The sequence below is a fragment of the Oxyura jamaicensis genome, chromosome 2, assembly GCF_011077185.1.
Source record: "Oxyura jamaicensis isolate SHBP4307 breed ruddy duck chromosome 2, BPBGC_Ojam_1.0, whole genome shotgun sequence".
Lineage (NCBI taxonomy): Eukaryota > Metazoa > Chordata > Aves > Anseriformes > Anatidae > Oxyura > Oxyura jamaicensis.
The window spans coordinates 91,821,149-91,840,457 of record NC_048894.1 but is presented as its reverse complement, the minus strand read 5'-3'; the positions used below and the strand labels follow the sequence as shown (position 1 = coordinate 91,840,457).

Sequence of the window (19,309 nt, the reverse complement as noted above, 5' to 3'; positions counted from 1 at the left end):
TAGAATGTTTCAGCATGCTTCAGGGTGATTCTTTTTCATCTCTTTAGATGAATCACTACAACATGCAACTTAAAAATCTATTTAGTGTGTTAAATTACGAACGGACTGTAAACACCAGTTTCATCGGCTCTTCAGTGTTTGGGAGAGATGATATCTACAAGACGTGGAAGAACTTTGTTAAAAAGGTTCTAAATTCAGATGGTGAAATTCCTCATTTCTACTATGTAAAGGTATGCCTTTTCTAATCCAGTATTCACTCTAACTTTGCAAAGTCAACTAGTGCAGATCTTGTAGACCTGAGGTAGCTGTGATGTAAGTGCATAATTTTTGTTTCAAAGTCAGTTTTTGTGCAGACTTAGTACAGACTGGTTTGGTTATTTCTCCTGCAGTAGTGCTTCCTTTACTTCGGTATTTTTCTGCTCATCTTTCTGTCATGTGACAGTTCTTGCTTCTGGGCATACTGTGTTTCTGCAGTTAGATTTACTTGAGTGTAAAACTGGGACAAAAAATGTAAAGTTGAATAGGATTTTAGGGACGTTTTCTCAAATTAAAAACAGGGAAAATTGGGTGTATGCATTTGAATAAATTCAGTGTCTTGTGATAAATAGGTGCCTTTTCTGTCCATACCATCAGTGTCTGTTGAAAATAAACATTATAACTCTAGTGTCTCTCCAACAAATCTACTCTCCTGCTTGAAAAAATTGACTGCTTGTCACATCTCATTATTTGAAGATTTTTTTTTAGATTAACACTTGTGTTAAATGATGTCTAGCTGAAGCACAAAAAGTTGTGTAGGTTTGAGTTGGTGTGATTTATATAAAACTATACAGATTTGTGATCATATAGTGAGGCTTCTCTTCCAGGTGTTATGTCCTGAAATTATTTTCAGAAATTCTCTCTCTAACTTTCAGACGAAAGAATCATGTTACTGGCATAGTTCCTTTAATTTTTTTGCTTCTTCAGAAGGTTTTGAATTGTGACAATGACAAGAAAAGCAAAGTTAAGGTTGCAATATGAGATTTAGAAGAGGCAAAACATCTAGGTTTTCAGCTTTCCAGGAGCCTATAAGATGTCATCTTCACAGTCATATGGAGAGGAAGGTTTCTTAAAAATATCTAAACATATAAAAATGTTAGCAGTAAACTTCAGTTAAATGATTGAAAGTTAAGTGTAAGTTTTAGGGCTGCGTGTGCAACTTGCAGTATGCTGCCTTTCACCTCCACTAGTATTTAGTCATGAAAAGAAGTGCTACACAGTACAGATGAGCGTAGGACCTGCTCTCCCTTCTGCAACTAACAAGGATTCTTCTGAAACTGATGGTTATCCATTGCAAGGGAAAACTCAGTGGTGCCTGAGGAAAGTATTTTCAGTTAAGCAATGTGTTTGCTATGTCACATATTAGAAATAATGATGTAATTTCACTCCTACGTGTTGCTTTAGCTATGTTTGTATACTACAACAGTAACTTTTCCATACTGCCACAGCACTTATGGTGATATTGGTGAATACGGAACATAAGATAAGGAGCATAATGGAAGCTATTTCTTCTGTTTCAGGCTGATGTGTCCAGGGCTTTTGATAGCATTCCTCACGATAAACTTGTGGAAGTGATTTCACAGGTCTTAAAACCTGAGAAAAAAACTGTCTACTGCATACGGCGCTATGCAGTGGTTATGATCACTGGAAGTGGAAAAGCCAGGAAGTTATATAGGAGACATGTATGACTTGCTACTTTCTTCTACGTGCTGCTGTTAATATGTTTCTGTCCAAAGAATATGTTTGTTTATAGCTTTTTTTGTGTGTGGGTCTAAACTTGAATTAGGTAATTACTTCATAAAACATTTTAATACTGTTGGAAATTTTCTGGAGGCAACAAAACTGCTTTTTACGCTTCAGTGTTACTAAGAATAAATAAAAATGTGTTGTGGGAACAGAGAGACACGAGGGAGAAATTTCATTTTAACAATAACAGATCTGTTAGATTAAAACAATGCAGTAAGAGTGGGTCTTTGATCTTCACTGAATAAATTGTCCGCTAATGAATCTTCTATTTTGCTGTTGTCATTTCTTTGTTTAATATACAGGTTTCTACTTTCAAGGATTTTATGCCAGACATGAAGCAGTTTGTGTCCCAGCTTCATGAGAGTACCTCACTGAGAGATGCAATAATAGTTGAACAGGTAAATATTGGGAGGCTTCTTTTCATCTGAAAGGGAAAGCTACAGAATTAGTAGAGGAGGATTTAGGGTTTCTTTTTTGTTTGTTTGTTTAAACGAATGTACATATTATGTGGTGACATAACCTGTCTTCTAGTTACCAAGCATTTTCCATAGAAAAACTCGATGTTTCTAACAGACTTTCAGTGGAAGTGATGCCTGAGGCAGGAACTCTGGCAAAATGTCGTTCTGGACTTCTCCTGGATTTTCTCATTTCTGTCCTATTCTGTTCTATTTGAACCATCATTTTCTTTTTTCTTTCCAAATGAATTTCAGTACTTGTTGCAAGAATTTTCAAATGAAGTAAAGAAGGGCTTCAATGCAAGTATTGTCCAAAATGTACAGAAGTAAGAAACTGAAAAGTGTATTCTAAGCTAAGCAACTAAGGGAATAGATATGGCACCCTGAATAGCAAACTTCACGTAAATGACTTTTTAAAAAATCAGCTTATTTTAATGATTACTTGCCAAGGCTGATAAGAATGAACTCTTCTTCACAGGAGTTAGTGCAGTACAAAACAAGATCAACTGTTGTATTTTGTGTTTGAAGGGATTACTTTAACTCAGAAAGTATGTTCAAAAAAATATATATTTTAAATTTACTCCAACTAGCACTGTTGCAAGAAGCAAGCATCCTTCTGTTGTTTAAATTCACGTGCTTCAGAGAAGTGCATTAATTTCAAATAATGTTTGTTCTCAAGACTTCCTTCAGTACAAGGAGCGTGACAGAGAAAGGCATAGGAATAGATGATGTGCCCAGTCAGTTTCTTAATACATTTTGTTGCTTGGCATCATGGTGTTCCTTGATAACAACCTAAAGATCCTGAGCCACAGATGACCAGACAGTTTTCTTCCTCCCTGACTGTTCTGTCAATTTTTTTCTTCACTTGTCAGTGGAGATTTATGAAGTAGAGTAATTAATGCTTCTAACATACAAGTAAAAATGGTAGTGCACAATCTACGTAGGGCTAGAATGTACAGTGTGAGTGGTGCACAGTTCCAGGATCCTGCAAAATACAGAAAGCCTAGTGAGTACGTGGATGAAAATGAAAACCAGCTGTATGTGTGATGTGTATTTCGTTTTGTTCTCCCTCCAGTGGACATCCAATTCAGATAACTCTGTTAGATATTAAACGAACAGCAGCTGTCTTTTTCATTTGTGTGTGTGTGAGGTTTAAAAAATAAAAAAGCATTACGAGAAAAATGCCATGCCAGCATGGTTCTCCATGCCCCGAATACATCATGATAGCGTTTCAGTACTGTGTGGAATATTCAATACCGTGGAATCAAAAAGAACGGGACAGTTAAAAGAATGATCCTCTGGACAGAAAGTGACTAAAAGAGAATATACTATCGTATATTGTTGCAATACAGTACAATAATCAACACTTCTAAAAGTGTTTTAGATGTTGTATTTGACTACTTCCCAAGTAACACCAATCAAAACTGCTTTCCTCCTAAAGAAAACTAAAATCTCCATTGTTCATCTGTTGGATGTGAGTGGCTTTTTAGGGTGTATATTCAGATTTTAGTTTTAGGTGTTTGCTTTGTTTCTTACCTTAGAGATTTTAACTAGACTATTACAGCCTAACTTCAGGAAGGTTAATATGCATCTTTTCAGTTTATACTCTATTTTTAGTTTCAGCACATTTCTAAAGTACAAATCTTGTTTTGTTTTGTCCTTTTTCTAGAATTTAACTTTCAATGAGACAAGTGCTAGTCTGTTTCATTTTTTTCTTCAAATGCTAAATAATAACATCCTGGAAATTGGGCGCAGGTAAGAAAAAAAAGTTTGTAGAGTAAGTTTTTTTATTATTATTATTTTTTCTGCTAAATGGGAAACCTTTAACTGACTCAGGGAATTTCTGATAGTTGTCTTTTCAAGATTTTTATTTCGCGTTAATTTGAGATCTATGTATCAATTTAATTTAAGCTTTATAAAAGCATGAAGGGTTTGGACTCACTTATTTGAATACAATTTGTCTTTTCCACGTGGATGATGTTAATTATACAAAGAATGCATCATTTTGTAGATCCATAACCTTCATTTAAAACTGCAGACATAGTTCAAAGGAAAAATACTTTACAAAAAAGTTGAGATCCACAGAGGTAACCAGAAGCAAGGGAACATCCAAGCAATGTTGCAAAAGTATTGTTTGTCCTTTCCCTGTAGTGCAAAATAAAACCTTTTCTGCATGGCCTTGCTATTTGGCAAGTTGCAATAAAAATACAAGGTAAGAACAACAAGAATTAAAATATCTGGCAACTCCAAAATTAGGAGTTGGATGTTTTTACAGAGCGGGGATGTCATGCAGGTTTCTTGTGTTCCTAGAAATGCTGATCTGCTATTTACATTTTGCCTGTAGGTGGCAAATGTGTACCAAGTCTTGAAACCAAGTACTAATGATTTTTATGTCTAAACTCAGAGTGAGTTTACATTAGGATGGATAGCTTCTTCCTTTTGAAAGACTAACTTTAGAGCAGTTAAACTCTCAGGATAGAGGAAAGGGAAAAAAGGTTTCAAGGCTGCAAATAGAAGAGCATTTGTAAATTTTTCTAGCGTTAACTTTTCTAGCATTAACTGCCTGACAAGTTAAATGAGGAAATAAATATGGTTTACAGTAAAGGTCAAAAAACTAGCTGGGATGTAGGAAACTAGTTCTTATGCTTTATTGGGCTAAACCATCAGGAATTTTCCTAAAAGGAAAGAGATTTATTTATGAAATACAACACATATATACACACATGCGTGAAGAATCTTTTCCATGGCCAGATCATGCTATGCTGGTATAAACGAAGAATAAGCACCTCAAACAGCCTGACTTTCATTGTATCATATAGGTAAACATTCTTATTCTGATTTCTGTGGCTGAAAGAACTTTGTGAAGAAAACTTAGTAGTCTCTGATAGTGATAAATGTTTATTTTTTTAATTCAATGGAGATGTCTATTGCTTGTAAGAAAAGCTAAAACTTCTCCATATCAAAATGTACCAGAATTTAATTCCTGTTGCAGGTGTACATTGAGCTTCAGTCTATGGATTTTTAGTGAGTACTTACTAGGAGCTGTTTGGATGATAATTAAAAATACAGTTTGAAAGAGTTGTCCTGTACTTTACTTTTCTTGTACAAAAACACTTGAAAAAATGACAGGAAGAGTTACAAAGCTTAGATGAAATGTGACACTGCAGCTTCTTTTTATAAAGGAGAAAAGGTTTTTGTGGTTTGAGATCAGTTGTAAATTCCTTTCATTTAATGACAATTGTCTACTGGACTTTGTTAATAAGGAAGAAAAATGTGCTTTAGTTGCTTTTTGTTTGTTTTCCTACTGCTAAACTTAAAACTTTTAGAGCCATATCTAGATTCTTAGAGGAAAGAAAAAAAACAAATTTAGGTAAGGTTAACCAACAGGCTTTCAGCATATTTATTATTGAAATATACGTTGTACTTAAAAATATTAATGTTTCATGGCTATTGAAGTCTTTTTGTTGCATGTTCTGATTCCTTTTTTTTTTTTCTTTTACTCTTTTGTAGCTACTATTTACAGTGCGCTGGAATTCCACAGGGCTCCCTTTTGTCAACCTTGCTTTGCAGCTTGTGCTATGGAGACATGGAAAACAAATTATTTGGTGGGGTACAGCAGGATGGGTAGGAAGATTTGGATGCTCTTCGTATGCTCTGTTATAGTACTGCATAATGTATAGTCTGCATGTATATGCTACACATTTTCTCTCAAGTTTAATTTTGAATTTCAAGGATTTCCAACTCTCTATCAGGAGTGTGTTGCACATAAAGATCTGTGCTGCTTCAGTGTCACTGCAGCTGTTTTGTGGGGGAAATTCCATGCTTATTCGTAAGATTGGGAAGGAAAGAGGTGAAAAAAGTTTTCCTAGATCTGTGGGTGGGAGACTTAGAAAGAGCACAGCATTTAGGAATGGTGTAAAGGCACATTGGTTCTTGTTAGAAGCCCCTGTGCGGCTGTTAGTACATCTAAGGCCCTGCTTGCGCTTGCTCCGTAAGACCTTTGCAGAAAGTTCTGCCTCTTCATTAGACATAAAAATGTAGGGTCCCTTTTATCTCCATATAAATTGATTGCCAGCTCAATCCAAGATTAAAGCCTTTCAGCATGAGCTGGACATTGGTGACCCACCTGAACCTTGTCCCTGTTCACACAGCTTTCTCCACTGCTGTCAATTCTGTCCAAAGGTAAAAGAAGTGTGTAGGGGTACTCTAGGGAAGTGCATCAGTCTTGCAGTGTCTTCCTGGGAGGCTCACTGGATAGTAGAAGGACAAAGAATTTTAAACATGTTCCTACACAAACAATACAGTTCTTTTCATAAGCTTTAGGATGCTGTGCTGATATGAACAGATATATTTTGCTTTTAAAGGGTGCTGTCTGTACATGAATTTTAGAAACCATTATTCAGAAGAATGCTCTTTTTATGTAGCAGCTGGCTTTGTATCATGAAGGTTTTAGAATGTTACATATTTGTTTAATGATTTCGATAGCTTCATTTGGCCTTTACACATAACACTCCCTCTTCCTTGTCCAAAACCAACACCAAAAACAAAATAAAAATCAACAAAGAACAACTGGCAGTTGACTTGAATAGACAAAGGTGTAGCTGATCTGATCATGGTGATGGCATATTCCTGCTCTGAAGAGGAGACTGGACAAAATCTCCAGAGCTTCATCTCTGTGATCTATCTGTTAGTTAGGATTTATCAGAAAAGTATGGGTAAGATTGGAGAATACATTCTGTTGAAAAAGAAAATTCCAGCCTTTACAGACGTAGACTTTTGTCTGACTGTTTTACACTTAAGTTACAGCTTCGCAAATTACCACATGTTAAACAAAGATACAGAGTTAGAGCACATCAAGTATCTCATATCTGTCTGTGTACCTGCTACTGGACCTCCTTTCCTTGCACCTTCTTTCTGTGCCTTGTGGGCTAGAATATTGTGAAATCTCCCCTTGAAGAGTGTAAAATGCTGCATCGAAGAAGCTAGTGTGGAGTAGCCTGTGTGCTGGAAATTCCTGTCATATTTCATGTAGCCTGCCCCTTTGCTTTCTTTTTTATTTTTTTAGGGAAGAAGCAGAACTGAGAATTTCTTCATAAGACCTGCTTTTGGAAATCATACTAACCTTTATGTTCTTATGAATTAAAATGGGCAAATTGTTTCTCTGAAGAGTATGACAAAGATTTGGAAGGATTACCTATCCAAAACTTAAATGTTGTTTTCTTCTTGATTACAGAGTCCTAATCCGTCTCATTGATGACTTTTTGCTGGTTACACCACATTTAACGCATGCAAAAGCTTTTCTAAGGTACGCTATTAATGACATTCTTTAAAGTAATAAGCATTAACATCTTATGAGTCATTCAGTTTGATCTCCTTTGTACATGCCTGTACATACAGGTAAGTTGGACTTTCTTTATTTTTGGTTTAACTAAAAACCTGTTGCAGTTGAAATGGCTGGAGATTTCTGCTGAGATTTTAATTCTGGTTCTAGCTGCTGACGGAAGGAGCTTCAGAAAATCTTAGCATCTGCAGTGCAGTCAGTTGCTTCCTGCTTTTCATAATCGGAAGGATGCAACTTTGTTGTTATCACCCTGTTAGGTGATGGGGAAATCAACCATTTCCACAAAGGAAATAATAGCAGTTTTTCTAATTTAGTGTTAGAACTGGGGAAATCTATTACTCCCCAACAATAAGAGCCCACCTCTTCCTCTCCCCTTTTAAAAGCATGAAGCCTGCACGTGAATAAATCAAGTATGACAAACTGCTGCTTGTCCATGAGATGACACTGCTGCCCTAAAGTGTGATAAGTAAGCAGCAGGCCTCCTGGCAATAGAGATACTTGGGCAAAACCTTGCAAAGAAAGTTCAAGATTTTTCATCAAATAAATGAGGTTCCACTTATCTGGATTCTCCTTGTTTTTTTGTACTTTCAGAAGTAATTAACTCTTCATCAGTCTTTATTCTAGTAGGTCTAACGTCAATGGTTTCTGTGAGTGTGGTTGTCCCAAATATTTAACAGCTTAAGTTTTTAATTTGCATTAACTTGTACGAACTTTTCTTCTTCATTATACCCATATCCTTAAGCTCCTTATTTATCTCCAATAACTTCAGTTTTGTATATTCCTAGCTATGTTCATTAACCTAAAGAGCTGGTCATGCTTCTCTTTATTCTTGGCTTTCTGTCCTTTCATGCAAGATTGTTTGCATCATGCTGGGGGGGGTGTTTGTGGATTTTTTGATTTTATTGTTTTTCTTTTCTGGGAGGGCTTAGGCTAACTGTTTGTGTTTGTTTTAGGACTCTAGCAATGGGCATTCCTGAGTATGGCTTTTCAATAAATGTGAAAAAGACAGTGGTGACTTTTTCTGTTGACGATATCCCAGAATGTTCCAAATTTAAACAGCTGCCAAACTGTCGTTTGATCCCATGGTGTGGTTTATTATTGGATACACAGACACTTGAGGTTTACTGCGATTACTCCAGGTAAATAGTTGTATATTCCAGTATCGTTGTCTTATATACAGTGCAAGAAACGGGAGTGTCTTGTGAGTAGTGTAGTTGAATTAACTGCAAAGTAAATTTTACAATTCTGTTTCTTAAACAATAGCTTAAACATTTTATTCTGCTGTGCAGCCTGTCCTTTTCTTCATTCCATCCTGGTGGAATGTAAAGTTAACCTTACCAAATGTGATGCAGGTCTCTAGTGGTCTGAAGTCATATATGGTAAGGTGACTACATGGTTTCTGAGAAGTTCTGTTTGATCATCTCAGTTCAGCTTCTTTCACCATTGTGCACGAGCACACTTATTGTTCTGGACTTCTGTTATTTTATGTACCTTACTAAAAATAGTAGTATTACATGAACTACATGATTGTGACTAATTTTTTATACACCAGAGGGATAAGTAATCCTTTCAGCACCAGAAGGTGTTACCTCTGATGTACTTCAAATGTTAGTGTAGGGGAGAAGTAACCTGTCTTTAAACTAGCATCCTTGAGTATACACACGAAGCAGTCAGACTGAACCAGCGTTCAGCTCAAGATGGGAGAATGTTTCCTGCTGAAAAGCTCTGTAGACCCTTTTCATGGACTACTGGTGTTAGACATTTCTTAAAGATGGACAGTAGTAAAGAGCTATTTAAACTGAATGATAATATTGTTATGATGTTGACCATTTTTTAATATAAACAGCCTGTGAATATGCTTAAGCGAGGAATTAAGAGAATGTTTTTCATTGCCTGAGTGGTGAAGTTCTTCAGTAATCTTCAAAAAGAGAAAAGTTTAACAGGATATGAAGCTGTTTCTTAGAAAGGTCTCCTTGGTTCTGGTAAGCTCAACATAAGTAATTGGAACACAAAGGTTGTTGGGCCAAGGTAAACTGAGCCAGCTTCCAGCCTAAACTCCTGTATTTCATGAGTCACAGAGTATTACCTGGTTATTGCTGGAGTCAGTAATAATGGTCTGGCTAGACCATGTCTTTTAGGAATAAAACCAGTTTAAGTTTAAGAAACAACCCATGACCTTTAATTTATTTTTATTTTAAATAACAAGGCAATTTTTTCTTCCCACAGGTACTGAAGTAATTCCCTAGATAATAGCCTTAATGCCACGATGTCTGGTCTGTTTCTAATTTGGATTTTGTTATAGTCATCCTTTTGCGGTTGGCTCATTGATTACCAGACAATTTCTGTAAGATGAGAAGTTAAATGAGCCTCATTTTACAGAATTTAATTTAGTCTCTTAGCCTATGGAGTCTAATTATTTTCTTTTCCTTTTTTTCTAGTTATTCCTATACTTCTATCAGATCAAGTCTTTCCTTCAATTCGAACAGAACAGCTGGGAAAAACATGAAATACAAATTGCTTGCAGTCCTTAAACTGAAATGCCATGGTTTATTTCTCGATTTACAGGTGGGACTATGGAAGTAAATGTTTGGAAATATTTTGATCAGTGATAAAGACCATTAAAGTTCTTTGAGTTCTGACCTAAGAGTTGATTTTGGAAGATTATACACATAATTTGGAAGTCCTGGCATCAACTAACATATGGGGTCTCAGCACCTTCCAGAACTGAGCCCTTTGTTCTGAGGCTATTGTTGTTTAGGTACATCATAAAAATTGTGAAAGTGTATTGCATAAAGTGTTTTCCTCTAGATTTGTCATTTTTTGCTATTGAACAAATAATACGGTAACACAAAAATATTCCTATGGCTCTATTTCTGTTCTGTTCTAGATCAATAGCCTTAGAACAGTTTACATCAACGTCTACAAGATATTTTTACTTCAGGCTTACAGGTAGGTCGCTGTGTCTTGTGAATGTTTCATGACACTCTCCTGACACATAGAGGAGCTATGGATTAGCAGAAAGTATGCCATGAAAATGTGCAGTGGTAAATACAGTAGTAAGTCACGTTACTCTTGTCTCAGGACTGTTCTTACATAATACAAGATTCAGGTAGAGGATTATATTTGTATCCGTGTTTAAGTGACATTTCACTAAATGAGTTTTCAGTGTCCCAGGACATTTACAGCTGATGTCAAGAAGAACAGTTTGTTTTGCCCCAGGAAGATGATGAGAAGTCTTATTACTTATAAACCGGTTTATATTTAGAACTTCTTATCTGTGAAAATCATACTGAACTTCGACCTATATAGCTCTGCCTTAAGTGAAGTTTCATCCTTACAAGTTAATTGCAGTTTCTTAGCTGTTGATAATGTCTTAATTACTTCTTAGCTGATAAAAATGTTGTTGCCTTTTGTGAGTTTTTCTTGACTGGCAGAGGAAAGGAATGCTTTGAACAAGGATGAAGGGAAAGAAATCACAGTTGATAAGCAGGTTGGGAGAAAAGTCATTTCTGTGTGTCAAAAACTTTTCAGTGGCTGCTCCAACTGAGATAGGAGAATCCCTGGATTTAAAAAGTAGCATAAAGATCAAGTAGTGCCCTGCTTCACAGGTCTAAAATCCCTGTATTTAGGCTCTTTCTGGTGGATGCTTACGTTGTTGCCATGGGATTGTTATGCTCTAAGAAGTCTTTTTCTTTTTTTTTCTTTGGTTAAACACAACCCTGTTGATGACAACAGGAGGTAATAGGCTTGTGTTTGCACTGTTTTCTGATTGAGTTTAAGCCTGTTATCAGCTTCTGAATGCCAAGCAATGAAAAGGTCAGTTCCTTGTTTCCTCTGATTTGTGACTGAAGAGATTAGACCATTAAGAGTTATCGTTCATTGTTTTAGCACCGAAAAAAAAAGTGTAAGAGGTGGTTCCCGCTTGACAAACATCACGTTGCTCTTTTGCTAGGCTTCTACTTGTTAGGAAGTGACACTTCAGTTTTGTTCTTAAAGTCAGCTTGGTCTGCATTACCCCATCTGTATCATTCCTAACATCCAAGAAGTGTAATAGGGCTTATCTAGTGCAGTGGTACCTTAAAATCTTTTTAACACTTCTCTTTTGACTGATTTAAGATTTTCTAAGTTGTTGCACATGATTAATTAAAGTTAATTCTGTTTGCTATTATGGTGACACACTAACTAAGGTCTTTACCTTAGTATGCCTTTACAAAACCATCTGCTATTCTAACAGTGGCACAGTGCAGTGATTATGTTCATCGTTTGAATATTTATAAGTAAACACCTCAAATCCTAAGCATTGTAGGATTTCTTGAAGTAATGCTTTTGCTGTGTTAAATAAATTACTAGAGTATATACATTGTTGAGCAATTACAAAAAAAAAAAGGTGTTGTATTTATTCAATATATTCCATGTAAGCCAACAGTTTTAAAATATGTCCAAACCAAGGTGTAAGGGAGCATACAATACAATACAATTGATTTCCATTAAATTAATTTCAAAATAGACAACAGTGAGTGTCCTGATCTGTGGTACGCTAAATCATTTGGAAGTCTGTTTTCCTGAAGAACAGCATTTGGTGGTGGTGATTTTTTTATTTTTTTTTCCCTTCCTCCCCTTCCTCTCTCAAATTGTGTGTGTGTTCTCTGGCAGAGTGGTTTGTGATAATGGAATTGGTGAGGATGTGAGTTTAACTTTTCCTCTACATAAGACAATCATTGTGTTCAGAAGAGAATTCTGTTACTGAAACATGTGACTTAACCTCTTGTTTCAGAACTTACAAACAAACATCTTAAGCATGTGACATTCCAGGGATTTGTATACATGAGACATTTCATATGCTAACAATTTTGATTTGGCTAAAGGCCATTTGGTGCTTTTAAATGTTGTATAGTGCCTAAGTTACATAATTTCTTTTAAAATTGGAAATGACTTGTGATTAAAAAGGCTGTTTTTGCAAACAGGTTCCATGCCTGTGTTCTTCAACTTCCATTCAACCAGAAAGTTAGGAACAATCCTGATTTCTTCCTAAGAGTCATCGCTGAGAATGCATCATGCTGCTATTCTATGCTGAAAGCTAAAAATCCAGGTACAGTATGTTAATAGCAGTGAAGTACCTTATTTCTTTAAAGATAAATGAATAGTCTTGAATGTGTATCCTGACCGTGTCATTCTGAGATAAAGATCAATAGTGAAAAATATGGAGTGCATAATAGGAATCACTTTTTTAACTCTGCTTCCTAAAGATACTAAATTGTTTCAGTTTTTAATCCTCTGCTAACCTAGCACACTTAATTGACTGCACAGGCTTTTAGTAAATAAACAACAACAAACTTTTTATAGAAAGAAAGGGGAGGGTCAGACATATTTCTGAATACACCTAATTTTCAGTATCTTCCTGTTCTGTCTCTAGGGTTTACTTTAGGTAACAGAGGTGCATCTGGCGTGTTCCCTTCTGAGGCAGCAGAGTGGCTCTGCTATCATGCCTTCACTGTCAAACTGTCAAACCACAAAGTTGTTTACAAATGCTTGCTTAAGCCCCTGAAGCTCTGTAAGTATTCAGTTACTTTTACAGCTTAAATAGGGTTGGTTAATTGTACTTAAACTTGAGATCTAATGGATTTTTAAGTTTTCTTATTGTGAGATGTTATTCTAAAATGCACAGTAACAAGCTTTCTGATCTTAATGAAATCTATGACGTTTAAATAGGCAGGTTAAAGTGGTATGTTTTTCTGCATTGCATGTTCTAGAGCCTTAAGGGGCACCTGTTTTTACTTGGAGCTCATTAAGATTGTACAGTTCAAAAACCTTAATATGACTGGGATGATCATAACAGGCTTAATTAAATGAAATACAAAGGTTCAGATTTCTTTTTTTTTTTAATGTAGATTAACTCCAACAAAATAATCTTCTCTCACAATATAAACTCTTACCACTAAAAATGTCAGTGGGGATGCTTTAAAACAGAAGCTCTTGCTGTGCTCTGTCACATTGTCATAGAGCTGGCAAATCTCTGACCCTTTTATATGGTGAAAGAAGTTGTCTGTGTGCCTGGTCTGTGCCAGGCATGTTCCTGGCAGCCTTGGATGTGTCCTCTGCACTTTATTTGGAGCAGTTCTAACCTAAGAAAGGAAAGCTCACCATCTATCACCATCAGTCCGCTGGCAGTGAGAATTGCCCTTGCAGAAATTGAATAACCTTGTTTCTTAAATTCCTGGGGAGGACTATTTAATGTACTTGCTGAGTATTGTGGAGGCGGGGCAGGAAAGTTTCAAAGGCAAGCAGCAAGTTAGGGGTGGCATTCTTAAGAGTAATTTGTAGCTGTTCTTCCATGACCCTTACATTCTCTGAGGCTGAACCTGCTTTTCACATCCTTAATGTCAAAACACCTCTGTTTGTATCTGCAAGGCACAGTTTCTTTTGGAAATACCTTTTTGGAAATACCCTTCAAGTACGCTGCTTGTGCTGAAAGGGTTCAGAGATTTTTGCTGAATATCTACCTAAACAGGTAGCAGGTTGCGAGCTGGTTTAACTATGAACCTTGTAAGATGGAAGCTTTTGCTGTGATCAGTCAACACTGGGGCCCAGGTAACTTGTCTGCCAAATCGGAGAAATCTGCTTATAGCCCCCTGGGGTCTTACCTCTTCTTCCAGTAGCCCCTGTTCCACCTTCTAAGCAGCAAGAGTTTGTACACTGTTTGGTGCAACACTTCTGTAGTTGCTGTTTATATGAAAAGCCCCCAGAGGAACTACTGGGCAATTTGGCAGGAGGGCTGCTGTTTGGGGGTCAGCTTGTCATGCAGATTGAATACGTATGTACCAGTGACTGCAATTTGAGTAGTGCTTTGACCACGTGTATATTTGTTTCCCACCTTCTTTCTCCCTGGTTGAGGTTTCAAAGTTTTTTTGTTTTTTTTTTTTTTTTTGGAAAAAGAATTGAGAAAGCACCGGATGATGAGTAGTAGGGAAGGTGAGGCATCAGCATGTTGGTACTGCAAAGCTATACAAAGACACCCTGTGATCTGTGGTGATAAGGCATCGCTTAACCTTGATGTGAACATACATCTTTATCTCCTTGTCTCTGAGAACTCTGGTCATAGATAAAGACTTGTTTTTCAGTCACCTGAGCATACGTGTTTATATTTCTATTCTCTTCCAAATGAATTTATTAAGATACTGAATGTCCTGGAACCCACTAAAAATCCATTTGAAACAACTTTGATAGGTAGCTTTCTGCTCAATCTCCTAGGTTTTGTTTTGCCTGCATCAGATTTTTTTCCAGGTAATGTCACTGTGATCAGAACACCACGCTGTAAAGATATCTGGAGCTGAGCATAGTGTAGAAATACTAGAGCTAATTTTAAACACTGTATTTTTAAGTTTTGTCTTACTTCTGGAAAGCAGGCAGCATGTATGGATTTCAGAGAAGCTGCAACAGCACAGTCATTGGTTCTCAGGTGCCTTCCTCTAAGGTGAAGCTAGTTCAGCATCTCTGTTTGGCACAGCAAGCTGTAGCATGGAGATAACTAAGGCTGGTAACAGCACCTGTGTTGACTGAACAACTCCCCTTTTTGATGTCATTTTGGAGTTGTATCAGCTATATAAAACATATTGCACCTGTGAGACCGTGTCAATTGATGGAAATTGATATAAACTTAATTTTTTACTTGTGTTCCTGCACATGCGTTTCCATTATTCTTCCTGGGAATCAATATCAAGCGTACAGGTTTTTGGGAGGAGGTTCTTCCCCGTGTTCCAAAACCTGCTAAATACCAACATCAGTGACTTATCAGTACAAGTTGTCGTCATTCTTTAGAGTTAAGCACTTAAAACATAGTTACTGTTTAACATCCTCCTATTATTACCAGTTGGGAAAGGAGCAAGAGTCTTTTCTTTTCATGATAACATAGGAATACGTAATCTATCTCCTTTCTAAATACACAGCAAATGTTTATTGAGCACTTCTGCCTTTCTGCACCATTGACAATTTTAACAACCATTTCAGTAACGGACTTAAACTAGGATTGCTAGGTTGCTAGGATTTTGTGTGTTCTTTCTAATCTTTAAAAAGTCTTTTTTATTGTCTTTACTTCTATGGACCATAGACTTCGATGATCTTCTCTATTTCAAAACTGTTATGTACTGTTGTAAAAAATTTGTTCCTGATTTAAGAGCTTTGTTTAGTCTCCAAAATTTTCCACTGTAAGGGTGGCTTCCCAGGTAACATATCTAGTCTTACAAGGAAACGGGGGGGGGAGAATCTCTGTAGTCACTGTTGGAGGAACAGGTGCTTTCTCCATGATCTTATTTTATTTTTTCCTCTTTTTATATGTGTCAGTTCAAAACATAAGCTACTTTCATGCTGTATCTGAAAGTAGAGGGGGGGGGGGGAAAGTTTGGGAATACCTTCCTCCTGTAGATACACATTAACAGCTAGATAATGACCTGTCCCTTGTCCTGAGCATTGTTTAAAATAGGGTCTCTCAGAGTAACATTTCTTTGACAAAAGATATTTTTTGGTGGATATAGTTAGTGAGTAACTGGTCTTGTATTTTTTTTTTTTTAAGTGCAAGCAAGTGTTCTAAGGACATACTAGCATAGTAGGAGGAATTTACTCCTTGGTTTTCCATAGTTAATGTTTTAATTAATGCTTTTTAACCTTTTTACTTACCAGCAATTATCTGCCTTGTTTAAGGGCAGAAGAAGAAGAGCACATCTTACTATAGCCTTTTTATCCTTGTATTCCAGGTGTTCCAACTTTTCTGTTGGATTGCGTTAGTATTCATTTCATGACTTACTAGCTTCTTGCCTAAGAAAGAATCGATAGTTTCCTGCATTAGTAATGTATTATTTCCGACCTTCTTGTAGGTATGATGCAGCTATTCAGGAAGATCCCAAAGGATACTAAGGCACTACTGAAGACAGTGACAGAACCGTCTATTTGTCGAGATTTCAAAGCTATCCTGGACTAACCGATAAAGGTTTATTTCATAATACTTCCAGGCTTAAAAATAAATGCTATGTCTTTAGATGACTTTTCTGTAGTTTTATTTTGGTAGAGTGGACTGAAAGCAAGTTTATTGGGAAACTGCGTTTTTCTCTGATACCATGCAACGGTTTTAAGAGTAGATTATTTTGCTAATATCTTTGTGTTTGGCATTTCCTGTAAATTCATAGGCTGTTTGAAGTGCAGCCTGTGAATGTGACTTGGTTTCCTTCAGTAATTTCCATCTTTTTGATGAAGATGTCTTTAAGTTGTCTGTAAAAACAGATTGATTTTTTTTTTAATTGAGTATCGTTCCTGAAGAACTGTTCTTTGCTGCTGTGTTGCAGACTATTTTATAATAAATTGTCTGGGTAGTTGCAAAATTTGTGCTTGTCTCCAGTACCTTCATTTTGTAGCAATCTTCAACATATCCCCCCTTGTCCCTCCTCCCACTTGTTATGCGTCCTGAAAGACACTGGCACAGGGCAAGTGCATTTTATGGCAGTGCCTAGCAAGATGTACAGATTAGAGATTTTAGGCTTTGGAGAGCACAACTAGTACACGCCAAAATTTCTACATCTAATCTGGTTACGTATAATATGCTTAATCTATTTTGAGAGCTTGCTGATATTTTAATGCAGTGATGAATTTTTAACTACAAAACCAAGAGGAGTCGGAGTTATTGATTAGATAATAGAAGAGTAATCTGCTTGGTATATTTGCATTTCCTACTCTTTATTTAGGCTTATCTTTCACTCCATAATGCTACTGAAGTACTGTCTAGCCCTGATTTTGGTGTGTTGTGCAGGGCTGACTTTTGCCCAGTGACTGCTCTGTCAAGCCTCCACATCTGTTTTTTTCTCCTCCAGGCTTGCGTGTTGAATTTGCAATGTTATAATGTAGACCTATTTTATTACGATAATTTGAAAAAAAAAAAAGAAGTATAAAGGGTAATGTTTGCAATTTTCTGAGCGAATGTTTGCCTTCCCCTGTAAATACTTGCTAAGCCATCAGTTTTAAGCAGTAGGTGCTGTTTCTGAAGGCTGTTTGTAAACAGCTGCAAATACTGTTTAGAAGTCACTATTTCATTTTAAAATATTGTCCAGTTAAGAAGGCAACGGAAATTAAAGCTGACATTAGTATGCATTTAGTAAATGGTAAATCTGGAAAGTTGAAGAAAAGATGGCAGACCAGACTGGAAACGTACTTGCTGCTACAAGGACAAGTGGGAAAAAATACTTGTGAGCACATATTTAAGGAATAGATTAACCATAGAGCATTAAATCTATATTACTGCTAAAATGAATGGTCTCTGCTGCATGAAGGGTAGAAATACTCCATAGAGCTGCTTCTGTAATCAACAGTCTTAAAAGAAATAGTGCAATATATTATGATGGTAAAATATTTTCTAATTAATGGATAGTAAGTTAGTATGTTAAACAGCAACTGCTGACAGGAAACATTTTGATGGATTGAGTAACTTCTGCCTTGAAATATTAAAAGAACTTGCTGGGGAGCATTCTGAACCTGTGATACGCGTTTTCAACAATCATTGGAAGGCTGGGAAAAATTCAAAAGACTTGAGGATTGGGGAAATGCTGAGATTGTTTCAATATTTAGGAGAAGGTAAGTAGGAAGATTGAATAAGCTAAAGTGCCCAGTGTAACTGCATTGTGCAACCTGTGCTCTGAGTCAGCTTGCTGGAGACTTTTTCAGCTACTTTGGGAAGGAAGAGTGATTGGGTTGAAATATTTTTTTTGACACAAACACCTTGCGAGAAAGTTTTAGCATCAACATTCTTCCATCCAATGTATCTTCCTTCCCTCTGCTTCCTACTGTGAGAGGATTATGGACTGTGAACCTCAATTGGAGGTAGGTACGATACGTGGGGAACACCAGTGTCCCAGAAGGAATATGCTCTTCTCTCTGCATTCCCCTCCTATCTGTTTAGGTTAATTTGGATGCTTCCTCATTTCTAGTGCTGTTGCAATGCTCCTTCTGCTGCTTTTTTTCAGTTAATAGACACTTGAGGTACATCTAACTATCTGTAATCAAAGACATGAATATATAATGCAGACTTTAATTAAAAATATTTAAAATGAAAATTTAACTTTTACATATATTCAATTTTTTTTAATGGGATGATTCTTTATGGAAGTCTTTACAGCTCATAATCTTTCAAATTCAATGTGCAACAGGTAATTAATTGTCTATTCTAGGCCTAATTTCCCTTGTTTTTTTCCCCTAACTTAACTTCCTGATGCTCCTAAGCTTGCTTTAGCAATTAACCCTTAAAAGCAATCAATAGTTTGCAGTGTCTAGCTTCTTCTCACAGAAGCCACCCCTATGGGCCACTGCTGGTCCAACACAGACCCCTGGGAACACCGCTGGTTACTGATCTCCACCTGGACACTGAGTTGTTGACCACAACTCTTTGAGTGCGACCATCCAGACAATTCCTTACCCACCACCGAGTGGTCCATCCATCAGATCTATGTCTGTCCAATTCAGAGACAAGGATATCATGGGGGACAGTGTTAAATGTCTTGCACAAGTCCAGGTAGATGATGTCAGCTGCTCTTCCACATCCGCTGATGCTGTTACCCACTGTTTATGTAAATGTATATACAAATGTATCTTTATATAAAGATCTTTATGCAAATTTAATTACTCAGGTTTTCTTAATGAAAGTTGTTTTTTTTTTTAATTTCTGATGCTTTATTTTTACTCTTTGCAATGCTTGAAA

General features: G+C 36.6%; 1 protein-coding gene across 1 annotated transcript in view; it reads left to right on the top strand.

Moving 5' to 3' along the window:
• TERT (telomerase reverse transcriptase) overlaps positions 1–16,948 on the top strand; it is a 29,576-nt gene extending 12,628 nt beyond the window's left edge. Inside the window, exons 5-16 of the mRNA XM_035317449.1 lie at positions 48–230; positions 1,557–1,718; positions 2,085–2,180; positions 3,907–3,992; positions 5,748–5,861; positions 7,471–7,542; positions 8,532–8,717; positions 10,017–10,143; positions 10,466–10,527; positions 12,543–12,667; positions 12,992–13,129; positions 16,446–16,948. Coding sequence (XP_035173340.1) covers positions 48–230; positions 1,557–1,718; positions 2,085–2,180; positions 3,907–3,992; positions 5,748–5,861; positions 7,471–7,542; positions 8,532–8,717; positions 10,017–10,143; positions 10,466–10,527; positions 12,543–12,667; positions 12,992–13,129; positions 16,446–16,549 — 1,455 coding nt within the window. The 3' untranslated portion in view covers positions 16,550–16,948. The remainder of the gene's footprint in view (positions 1–47; positions 231–1,556; positions 1,719–2,084; positions 2,181–3,906; positions 3,993–5,747; positions 5,862–7,470; positions 7,543–8,531; positions 8,718–10,016; positions 10,144–10,465; positions 10,528–12,542; positions 12,668–12,991; positions 13,130–16,445) is intronic.
• The last annotated feature ends 2,361 nt before the right edge of the window (positions 16,949–19,309 follow it).